The sequence below is a fragment of the Henckelia pumila genome, chromosome 3, assembly GCF_033568475.1.
Source record: "Henckelia pumila isolate YLH828 chromosome 3, ASM3356847v2, whole genome shotgun sequence".
Lineage (NCBI taxonomy): Eukaryota > Viridiplantae > Streptophyta > Magnoliopsida > Lamiales > Gesneriaceae > Henckelia > Henckelia pumila.
The window spans coordinates 49,420,268-49,432,690 of NC_133122.1; the positions used below are offsets into that span (position 1 = coordinate 49,420,268).

General features: G+C 38.5%; 1 protein-coding gene across 2 annotated transcripts; it reads left to right on the forward strand.

Moving 5' to 3' along the window:
- Positions 1-4,559: 4,559 nt before the first annotated feature.
- On the forward strand, positions 4,560-12,119 carry LOC140887488 (AUGMIN subunit 5). 2 transcript variants are annotated; one of them, XM_073294745.1, is made up of 10 exons: positions 4,560-5,555; positions 5,966-6,508; positions 7,366-7,507; positions 7,834-8,007; positions 8,554-8,763; positions 9,418-9,603; positions 9,689-9,848; positions 10,816-11,011; positions 11,298-11,430; positions 11,587-12,119. In XM_073294745.1, exons 1-10 carry the CDS (start codon positions 5,083-5,085, stop codon positions 11,704-11,706), a joined length of 2,337 nt encoding a protein of 778 aa, XP_073150846.1. In that variant the 5' UTR covers positions 4,560-5,082; the 3' UTR covers positions 11,707-12,119. The 2 variants fall into 2 exon arrangements, with proteins under 2 accessions (XP_073150846.1, XP_073150847.1); XM_073294746.1 differs by lacking the exons at positions 10,816-11,011; positions 11,298-11,430; positions 11,587-12,119 and adding an exon at positions 10,024-10,799.
- Positions 12,120-12,423: the final 304 nt, after the last annotated feature.

Genomic DNA, 12,423 nt, shown 5'->3' on the forward strand with positions numbered 1-12,423 from the left:
GCACGCTGTGTCGTCGCTTCAGGAGGTGGCTCCCACACCATAATACCAGTGGATATGCCGGACCCAAATCGATGGAAGTCCAACCACTAACAGGATAGGGAAAAATCCTACTAACAGACATCTCGAAGGAGATAGCTCAGTATGCAAATGAATGCAGCATAAATCAATGACATATAAACCATGCAGTCACATAATACATGCATACTCAGTCAGGATATCTCGAACAGTACTTCCGTACCTTAAATCAGTGCGAGCTCTACCAACTCTAGGTCCACGCCTATAGTCTGCTCTACACTGCCAAATGATACTACTATCATTAAAGTGCTCTAAAAGCCTTAACTAAGCTATTGCATACTTCTAAATATTTATAGGAAGCAAAAGCTATACCTTCGTCCGTCGTTAGCCCTTTGCTGTCGAGTGCCTCAAAACTACGCCACAGCTCCGCTACGACGCCTGGACTGCTATGCCACTTCCGGATTCCCAACGGGACGCCTAAAATTCCCTAGATCTGAGTTAGAAGGCTAAGGAATCGAGAGAGAAGAGGTGATTGGTGCACTTCAAAAATGAGCTCGGCACCCCCTATATATAGACGGAGTTCGGATCGTCCGAACTGGACTTCGGGTCGTCCGAACACGTTCGGGTCGTCCAAACTGGGCTTCGGGTCGTTCGAACCCGATATTACATCATTGCTTACGTCAGCATGATGACGTCATCCATGACGACTGTCGACAGCACGTTCGGAGCATCCGAACCACTCTTCGGATCGTCCGAACCCTGACTTCGGAGCCTCCGAACTCGATGACCCTCAAACCATTTTCAAGTGTTCTGAATCCAATTCCGGACTCCGTTAACCCATTAAGAGTTCCCTTAATCACGTTTAATCTTAACTAGTAAGATTAATGAATTGATTAACACTTAATCACTGATTTCGGGTACGGGCTACTACATGTCGAGTGCCTCAAAACTAGGCCACAGCTCCGCTACGACGCCTGGACTGCTATGCCACTTCCGGATTCCCAACGGGACGCCTGGAATTTCCTAGATCTGAGTTAGAAGGCTAAGGAATCGAGAGAGAAGAGGTGATTGGTGCACTTAAAAAATGAGCTCGGCACCCCCTATTTATAGACGGAGTTCGGATTGTGCGAACTGGACTTCGGGTCGTCCGAACACGTTCGGGTCGTCCGAACTGGGCTTCGGGTCGTCCGAACCCGATATTTCGTCATTGCTTACGTCAGCATGATGACGTCATCCATGACGACTGTCGGCAACACGTTCGGAGCGTCCGAACCACTCTTCGGATCGTCCGAACCCTGACTTCGGACCGTCCGAACCTTGACTTCGGAGCCTCCGAACTCGATGACCCTCAAATCATTTTCAAGTGTTCTAAATCCAATTCCGGACTCCGTTAACCCATTAAGAGTTCCCTTAATCATGTTTACTCTTAACTAGTAGGATTAATGAATTGATTAACACTTAATCACTGATTTCGGGTACGGGCTACTACATGTCGAGTGCCTCAAAACTAGGCCACAGCTCCGCTACGATGCCTGGACTACTATGCCACTTTCGGATTCCCAACGGGACGCCTAGAATTCCCTAGATCTGAGTTAGAAGGCTAAGGAATCGAGAGAGAAGAGGTGATTGGTGCACTTCAAAAATGAGCTCGGCACCTCCTATTTATAGACGGAGTTCGGATCGTCCAAACTGGACTTCGGGTCGTCCGAACACGTTCGGGTCGTCCGAACTGGGCTTCGGGTCGTCCGAACCCGATATTACGTCATTGCTTACGTCAGCATGATGACATCATCCATGACGACTGTCGACAGCATATTCGGAGTGTCCGAACCACTCTTCGGATCGTCCGAACCCTGACTTCGGACTGTCCGAACCTTGACTTCGGAGCCTCCGAACTCGATGACCCTCAAACCATTTTCAAGTGTTCTGAATCCAATTCCGGACTCCGTTAACCCATTAAGAGTTCTCTTAATCACGTTTACTCTTAACTAGTAGGATTAATGAATTGATTAACACTTAATCACTGATTTCGGGTACGGGCTACTACAGGATTTTTGTTACAATTGGATCTCGAATCCGAGACTTTGTCCCACACTTGGGATCTTGCCACCTTGATGTCAGATGAGCTACACGTCATCGGCGATATTTTCATTTTTTGACAATTATATTATATGTATTTTAATCGCATGAATTTATTTTTTGCAAATATAAGTAATCGACAGAGAAATTTAGAACTCATTCATGTTAGATTTGGGAAAAAAAAATACAAATCAATGTGAGGTTAACTTCAAATAATCATAAATTATTATTTTTAATTGAAACTGTCCATATCATTCAACAATGTAATAGATCATTAGTTACATCGTTTTTCAAAAGCAAAGGGATAGCATCCCGAAACACTAGGCTACGTCCAAGATATAAACTTTTACAAGCGATATCGTGAACTGGAAAATTTGCTTTTCTCGGGCAATGCTTTAAGATAACTTGTGGTGTAGGAGCGCAAAGCCTTCAGTTATTTTCTGCTATGGGATCGTCGACAAAAAAATGGAGCTGGATTATGGATCGATTGAATGACTGTGAGAGCATCTGTTTCTACTATCCACATGGTCCATCCAAAAAATTTAGACATTTTCATACCCGTTTTCAGCGTCAATAGTAATGTTACATGAGGTGTAAATCATCTGGTTAAACATCTTCCTTCAACAAAAGAAAAAGTCCATTTGAGTCTCTTCCCACTACACCAACACCAAACTGATTTTGTGACTCAATCACTGCTGCATCTACGTTGACCTTTAAAGTTCCTATGGGGGCGGTTCCCAATAGTGAGAAGGGGTCGTGTGTTGTTCGAAACCAACTGTTTCAATTTGGGAGAGTTTGTAATTATCTCCCAATCTATTTGTAAGTGGAATTATATCATCACCCGACTCCTTTGAGTTTTGAAAAAACATATTATTTCTCTCATTCCAAATACTCCAACAGATCAGAGCAAATTTTCTCATCGAGGCGACTGTTCAACAACGTGGTAAAATAAATCAACAAAAGATCCACCTTAAAATTTCAGAAGTATCGCCCATAGAGTAGTCCTTCGCCAAACTTTGCGGATTTGCTTACAATATCGAAGGCATGATAATTATCTTCGATATGTGAATTGCACCAAGGACATCCAGGATCAACATATATTCTTCTACCGATTAGGTTAGTTCGAGTAGGCAATGCGTCAAAGATGATGCGCCACAAATGAATCTTAGCCTTTATAAGAATTTGCAGATTCCACGTTTTCCCTAGTCCATAAGATAATCCACACGTTCTCACATTACTGCAAGATTGATCATTTTGTTGAGCAACAAAGTATCCCGATTTCACATATATTCACCATTTGGAGTATAATGCCATACGACTCTGTCATTTCTAATCCCATTACCAACAGGAATTTTCATTACTTCTATAACATCCACTGTTGTTATACCATATCAAAAATATGGTATGAAAAAAATTTATACCGATATCGATACCAAAATTTTGAAAATTTGGAATTTTGATATGGAAAAAATCCATATTGATACCGTACAGATACCAAAAATAATTCGATACACCGAAAAAATATTTGTATATCGAAAAAATTTCGATACAATATCACGAAAAGTCGATATTTTGATACGGTATCTCTACCACTATCCATACCATGCTCTTCACCATATCCCAATTTCACTCTCCACCATCAGTTAAAAGATCGCCGACCTTGAGATTAGCAAGGTTATGTTTGGTATGTTTTTTTTAAACTTCTGGTTGGTTGCATGACGAAATGATAATGATAACTTTTCTTTGATGCCAAAGTTTACGCTAATTGTTTCATATATTCGTTGACCGTACGATTTTTATTAAAGTCATCATTTTTGATAAAATTTTGTGCGATATAAATGCGTAATTAGTGCACGCTTGAAAAAATATAACATCGTTTAACATATGATGAACTCAGTTTATCGTATCAATTCGAATAATTTTTTGTTGTTTGTTTTGTTTTTGCTTCGAAATCATTATCATGATATTTCTCTTCTTAAGTTATTTCGTCCATAGTATTTTGTGTGATTTATTTGTCATGTTTTTGAATATATCGGGTTAATTATTCTTTATTTTGGTCGGTTTAGTCATATTACAAAAAAATAGAACTTCTACAATCGTGATATACACCTTTTGTCAAATGCTCTATTAAATTTTTTTCATTCTTTAATATTTATAGTACTTAAAATCACATGTTTACCAAAAATCGAGAGAGAGAATATATAGATTATGCTTATTAGTATGTCGTAAAATAAAAAATAGGTTAACGAGTTTTAGTATTTAAAAACTAAACCAAATCTAAAAATCGATTATATTCGGTACATGTACACTTAGGTAATTTTTGGAAATGATTTTTTAAAAAATAATTACGAGCATAATCATCACTTTATAAAAATGACAATAATTTTTTTTAAACCATACCTCAAACCGCCCGTAAATTTTTTAATTAATAATCCATCAATGTCCAAATGGAAAATGGTCCAAAACAAACTCCGGGTCTGCGTAGTGTGTAGTACTGTAGTTACCACTCGAATCCCCGAGTTGTGGACGGATCCAAATCCTCAGTTGCCGGCTTGGATCCGCATTCCCCACGTATCCAATCCTTGTTTCAAGCCATTTCAAATTTCAGTTGCTTTGCAGTTCAAATTCGCCCCACCCTGGGAATCACGGAAACTCGATTCCATTTCTCCAGATTATCACCAATTTCGACTTCACCTGTAACCAGGGTGTAAAGATTGACCGCCGCAAAGATCTTGGATCGCTGTTCGACAGAATGCGGGATGCATTGTCTTGGATCCATCGTGTACAGTTCTCAATTGAGCTAATGACATTCGCCGTGGTTCAGATTCACTCCTAATCGGGTGACACTCGATTCCAATTTTTTCATGCTCCCATGCAATTGCATTGTGACTTCTAGTTAGGAATTAGGGTTTCAAGACTGGCTGCCACGAAGGTAGTTAGGACACTTCTGTGAAGTGACAGAGGGATTTTTTTTTTTGAGCTTTAAGAATGTCGGGCCAGCTAGCCCAGCCAGAGGCTATTCTCGAGTGGCTTCAGAAGGAAATGGGCTACCGGCCTTTGGGTCCATATGCATCGTCCGCCAAGGCATCAATGCCGACGGCAGATTCCCTCCAGAAGATTTCTCGAGGGAACATGATTCCTGTTTGGAATTTTTTACTGAAGAGGGTGAAATCTGAGAAGACTGTGGAAAACATACGCCGGAATATCATTGTTCATGGCTATGACGATGGAATATGGAGTAAAGAGCGGAGGAAGGAGGAATTGAGAGTTGGGAAGGAGGGACTGGGGGAGAGCAGTACCAGGGAAATTGCATTGCAGGAAAGGGAGTTGGCAGAGAAGGAAGTGGAGAGGTTGAGACAGATTGTGAGACGGCAGCGCAAGCAGTTGAAGACCAAGATGATTGAGGTCTCAAGGGAGGAAGCTGAGCGCAAGCGGATGCTCGATGAACGTTCCAATTATAGGTTACATCTCTTTGAAATATGTAGTTGCAAACTTTTAAATTTTTATTAATGAGCTAATGTATTAATTTTATGTAGATAATTCTCGTTATATGATTTGATGGGATTGAATTATTTATGCTTGCGATCAAATTGAAAACCCGGCCGATGATTTCTCAAGTGCAAGTCCCAAGAAATTGGATTTTTTATGCTTGGGATCAGTTAATACTTGATTGATGATTTGTCAATTGCAAGTCCCAAAGAAGCTTGTATTGAATACTGATAAGCCATCTATGTCCAAAGAATAATTGCTTAAGTGAAATTTTTTAAAACTTAATTGGTTAATGATGTAAATTCTGATATTGAATTGACTAAGCCGGGTGACATACTTAGGAGTGAAGTAAATTAAGATGTTTAGTATATCTATTTTGCAGGCACAAGAAGGTAATGTTGGAGGCATATGATCAACAGAGTAATGAAGCAGCAAAAATATTCTCTGAATACCATAAACGTCTTCGATACTATGTCAACCAAGCTAGGGATGCTAAGCGATCTAGCATTGATTCCCATGTTGAAATAGTTTCGAGTTTCCATGCAAATAGTGAAAAAGAAGCACTACATTCAACTGTTAAAGGAGCCAAATCCGCAGATGATGTGATTCTCATCGAGACTGCAAGAGAAAGAAGTATTCGGAAAGTGTGTGAATATCTTGCTGTGCAGATGTATGAAAAGATCCTTGGCTCTTTTCCAGCATTTGAAGGGGTCGGTATTCACACAAATCCTCAATTGGAAGCTTCTAAATTAGGCATTGACACTGATGGTGATTTACCTATTGAGATTAGAGATATCATAGTAGATTGCCTAAAAAGTCCTCCTCACCTGCTGTTGGCAATCACTTCGTACACCCAAGGACTGAAAAATCACATCATTAAAGAAATAGATAAAACTGATGTGAGAGCTGATGCAGAAATATTAAGGTATCCAAGGACTTGCATGGTGATAGTATTTTAACATCTTTGATTCCTTATCTTAATGAAAACAAATATCAACTATTCCACTCGACGATTGTTATTCCCATGCATCCATATATCAACTACTTCCCTTCTATTGCATCCAAAAGTGTCGTGCTTCTCAGTTAGAAAGTCTTCTTCTGTCATAGTGTATTTTTATTGCTTCTTACTGTTCATATACCTTCATGAACCAATCCTTATTTCATATATTTTTCTGAGCCATTATATTTTTAATTGAGACGAGGGAAAAACATTGTTATGTATGTACTCAAGCGTCAGTACTTGTTCAGTCGGTCTAACTTCCTCAGTTCTTATATTCCCACTAATCTTGTTCACTGTACATCTGAGGTTAGTTTGTTGTTGATGACTCATGTTTTTATTTACTTGCACACATTTGATTGGAGTTGAACTCAAATCTAAAACCTGAATGTCAGTTGCTCCACAAAATTGATAAATGGATGACGTGATTGGTGGCTAGTAATAGTATTTCGAGATGGTATTAGTGTTCACTTTATTGTCATTTCTTTCATTGTTTGGGGCATACATATTAGTCACTTCTACTCACAAACTTTTGGTGATGCATCTTGTATGCTTGTTACATTAACGTGATGACCAACTTTTCACAAAGAATTAACCCTGTCAACCATTGTTTGAAGTATATGCTGCATTTATATATTAACTTTTATTAGCTTTCTCAATGAACTTATGTAGCACATATTATTAACTTTTTACGCGTCGCTTAGATTGTTTTGGTTGTTGATATAATTTTTCCTTTCTAAATTCACATTGCCCGTTCCTAAGATGGATCCTTCACCCTCTGTTAGGTACAAATATGAGAATGATGTTATAACTGAGGCTTCTTCCAATGATGGAAACTCACCGTTACAATATCACCTTTACGGCAATGGGAAGATTGGAGATGATGGTCTTGCAAGAGGGACAGGAAATCAGCTTCTGGAGAGACAGGTATACTCCTCTCCTGAATAAGCTCTCTAAACCCAGGTTTTCACCATTCGTGTTTGGGTGTGTTTCAGTGTATGTTCTTTTATTTGTTTCCTCGCCTATTTTGGGTTGTCGAATGCTTCTTCATCCCCTGTTAGTGGCTTCTTTGTTTATTTACATTTGGCCTTTATGCTTTTCTTTCACTGATACGGGTATCATCTATCTCCTCTTTACTTTACCTAGTTCTTTTAGCGGAATCTTAATGACTAAAGCACCTTACATGCAGTTGAAATCCATCACTAGTTTTCACTATTCTCATTCACTTGTGCATTATATGATATTTTCTACAGAAAGCACACGTGCAGCAATTCTTGGCCACAGAAGATGAACTCAACAAAGCTGCAGAAGCTAGAAACATGAGTCAGCTACTTCTAAAACGCCTTCATGGAAGTAGTGATGCAATTTCATCACATTCGCTAATCGCAGGACCATCACAGAATATGAGCAGTCTTCGGCAACTTGAGGTAATATTTTTATTTTAAATTAATTCTGGTGTGGTGAGTTGAGAATCAATATCAAATACTGCAGGTTCACAGTTATTGCAGGTTCACAGTTATTTCAATGCCTATTTTCTTGGGACAAAACAAGGCCTATGGGCGCTCGTGACTTGTTAAAAAAGGGAAAGAAAAAGAAACCAAGAATTGTTTTAACATTTTGTGGAACATTTTCATGTATTTTAGTGGCCAAATCTTCTGATCCCGTGTGCATCTTAGATTTCAGTGGTTTGTTGGATTGCTTGTCAATTTGTTCTTTTGATGAGGAGAGAAGTGGGCAGATGGGATGGATCTGTATGAAGTTATGAAACACTTGTGCTGCTTCTGCTGCTTTCCGATTATTATAGTTTGTTCTTAATACATTTTGCAATATTGAAGATGATTTTATGTATTTGTTTTATACGGCCTTTTAATTGTTGAGGTTTTCTGCATTTTTAATCGGACTTTTGTAACCTTATACCAAAACTTTTTGTTGCTTTGAACATCATTTTTTGTGTTTTTTCTTTGCCCTTGCAGTTAGAGGTTTGGGCCAAGGAAAGAGAAGCTACTGGATTACGGGCTAGCTTGAACACGTTGATGTCTGAAGTGCATCGCTTGAATACATTATGTGCCGAGAGGAAGGAAGCAGAGAATTCTCTGAGGAAGAAGTGGAAGAAGATTGAAGAGTTTGATGATCGCAGATCTGAGTTGGAACTGATCTACAATACATTACTTAGGGCAAACATGGTAGGATAGTGGTCTCTGTCTCTGTCTGTCTCTCTCTCTCTGTCTCTCTCTCTCTCTCTCTCTCTCTCACACACACACACACACACACACACACTCACAACACACATTAACTCAGGTAACTGCACATCCTGAAAAATGTAGATAGGGCATTATCATGACCTTATGAATAGACGATCAATGAATCTTGTCCGTACAGATTCTAAGTGCACCAGAATGTAGTTGTTCCCTTGTACGAATCAACTTATGTGTCTTAACAGGAACATGGTTCGTACAAGCACAGTACGCTGTACTGCATATTATATTTTATGGGAGGCCGACGGAAGTTGAGGCCTGAAGTAAACTCATAAAATGTTAATTTTCCACTAAAATTCCATAAATAATTTCTGAAATGCTCGATATGTACTTGAATATGCTATAAAAATGTTTTTATTCTACAAACAAAATCTATCGGAGTGTAAAGTTTCTTGCTTTGGCAGAGGAGCATGATATTTGCTGCCTTGCCATTCTACCTGTTTACAAGACTCCAACATTCGGTTGCTGACTTTTTGGGTAGTTTTTAAATGTGTTAAGAAGAACTATAAACTTTTGTTTGTGTATTTCTTTTTCTATATAGTGTAACAAACTTTTATTTGTTGATTCTCCTCGATAATGTAGGATGCTGCTTCTTTCTGGAGTCAGCAACCGTTAGCTGCCAGGGAGTATGCATCAAGCACCATAATTCCAGCTTGTAATGTTGTTATGGACATATCTAACAATGCAAAAGATCAGATTGACAATGAGGTTTCAGCTTTTTATAGAAGTCCTGATAACAACCTTTACATGCTTCCATCAACACCTCAGGTTAGAAAGCCAACCAGGAGTTTGGTGGTTGCGTGTGTCTATTTGTATTATCCAATTTCTTGAATGTTCATTTCTTTCTGATCAGGCTCTCCTGGAGTCCATGAGTGCAAATGGTTCTACTGGACCTGAAGCTGTTGTTACTGCTGAAAGAAATGCAGCGTTGCTGACAGCTAGAGCTGGTGCCAGAGATCCTTCTGCTGTTCCTTCTATATGTCGCATATCTGCTGCCCTGCAGTATCCTGCTGGTGAGCCTTACATATCTTCCAGGACTATCTAGTATTCTAGTTGATGGCTCAAATTGTAATTTGGGAATTTAACATTTTGTTCTGCTTCTATCTATGAAATTGCTCATCAAATTTTTACTTGGTCCCCACACTTTGCCACAAGCCTTGCCATATTAATTATTAATTTTTCGTGCAGAAAGCTCACTATAACTTACTGTTTTGAGTCTCCAGGCATGTTTATGTCTCCGAAACTTTGGTTATTTTTATGGCTTGTAATTTATGCTATGAAAAATATATATTGATTACTGAATAATTTGTATGTTCAATGTTGAGAGCTAGACCTCAAATTACAAGTCTCTTTGTCGCTCATTTCATGCACACCATTCATTTTGGACAAGGGGTAAGGTATTATTGTTGGCAGTTCTCTTAAACACCCATTTTATATCTTGCAAATTACCTTAAGATTGTGTAGTTTTTTTTCCCTCTGCAACATCTAGTACAAATTATGTCTATCTGTGGCTCATTATCAAAAGTTTATTGTTTACCTCAAACAGTTCTGGTCGCATGGAATCACAAAAAGGGAGAAGAAGAGCTGTTGTGCTTTAGATCTTACCTTAATTGCATTAAATGCATTTCTTGCTACCTGCTGATAAACAGTATCTATAGCCTTTTTCTTTAAACTATTCAAATAATTTATAAGATATACGTTGAACCTGCAACTGTGAGTTCACTGAATCAGTTATGAGGTTTTTATTTTATCTTAAGAATTTAATTGGTGTGGGGATGCAGGATAATGACAATGCAATATTTTGCACACAGTAAGTTTATATATTGTTTTTTTCTGCCTTGTCTCATTTACTTTTACTTCGTCTCTGCACAAATATAGTTAGCCGCTTGCTGTCTTCAACTTTTTTTGGCTAAATTTTGAGAGACTCTCTACCTCTATATGAAACAAAATGTAATTGCATTAATCTATGACATGTCACAGGTTTGGATGGCTTGGATTCTGGATTAGCATCAGTCCTGGAGTCACTGGAATTTTGTTTAAAGCTGCGTGGTTCCGAGGCTTGTGTACTGGAAGACTTGGCAAAGGCAATCAATTTGGTTCATGTGAGGAGGGATCTCGTGGAAAATGGTCATGCTTTGTTAAACCATGCTCATCGTGTGCAAAAAGAATATGAAAGGTATATACAATATACCCCCTCTGTCGTTTTCACATGAAAACCACACAAACTCTTGGATATTCCTTCGAAATCCATTATCTTCTTGTGCACAGTTGCATCAATTAAAGACATTAAGATAAGGATCTGATTTGAGAAAATCCTGTTATTTGGTTTAAAATTTCCTTCTCATTGTTGTGTTTGTTTTCACCTGTCAATTGAGTTTTCTAAACTGGAAAATCATTATATGGTTATAATCCCATTTGTTATCTTTGTAGAGACTTCTTAATTGCATGACTTTATGTTGCAGAACAACGAATTTCTGTCTGAGCTTGGCTGTTGAACATGAGAAAGAAGTTACGGAGAAATGGTTACCTGAATTAAAAAATGCAGTTTTAAATGCTCAAAAATGTCTTGATGACTGCAAATATGTGCAAGGCTTGGTGAGTACTTGGCGTTGCTGATTACCTCTTTCCGATGTATTTATCAATATTCAATTCTTAAAAGGTTCTACGGAATATTTGAGAGATTAACTTTGATATGCTCCCAGAGTGGACACTTTTTCCTCATGAAACTTTTATTCTCTAATTTCTCTTTAGCTCGATGAATGGTGGGAACAACCAGCTTCAACTGTGGTAGATTGGGTCGCTGTAGATGGAGAAAACGTTGCTGCCTGGCAGAATCACGTGAAACAGCTTCTGGCATTTTATGATAAATGACCGAGCAGATAAAAATTTGTCTGGCTATTGAGCTTGTTATGCATCTGCAACTCCACTTGTTACCTTCGCCCTAATCATGTTGCAGTCCCCAGTTCTACCAAGGACAGTCCACAGGGGATCTTGTTCGACAAGCCATGCTAATGTGATGTGCCTCATAGTGCGTTGAATGGAAGAAGTGGATGAGAATATAGGGTTCATGGCCTCTCTATTTGTTTGTGCCAGGTTTAGATGCAACGAAGCAGAGTGGGCTTTGTTTGTACATATGGTTGTTCTGTATTTGTGTAAGGATCACTTCTATATTTTTTTGTGCTCGTTATTTACTATTTTTGAGCATATTTGTTTGTAACTTTATATAATTCAAGTCAGTGTGATCAGGTTTCAGAGGCTTTATATTCAAGGTTGTGTTTTGATTTGATCTGATCGATGGGTTATTTTTGGGGACAGATTCTGTATCAAGTTGTGTTCATCTCCTGATTCATGCATTTAAGGACATATTTCATTAATCAAAATTAATATTAGTTGGCTCTCATTGTAAAGCTCTCTTGTAAATAAAGGCAAGCCCTAGGAAAGCTGCTCCAAAGTTCTTCTGTGAAAATTGGCTATCGAATGGGTGACTAATGAAGTGATTGCAACATTAAAAAAATGATTTTTTTAAGAGGTCTTGATTTGTAAGATTATGTCACAATGAAAGTTAAAACTTGTGTCCAATGTATTATT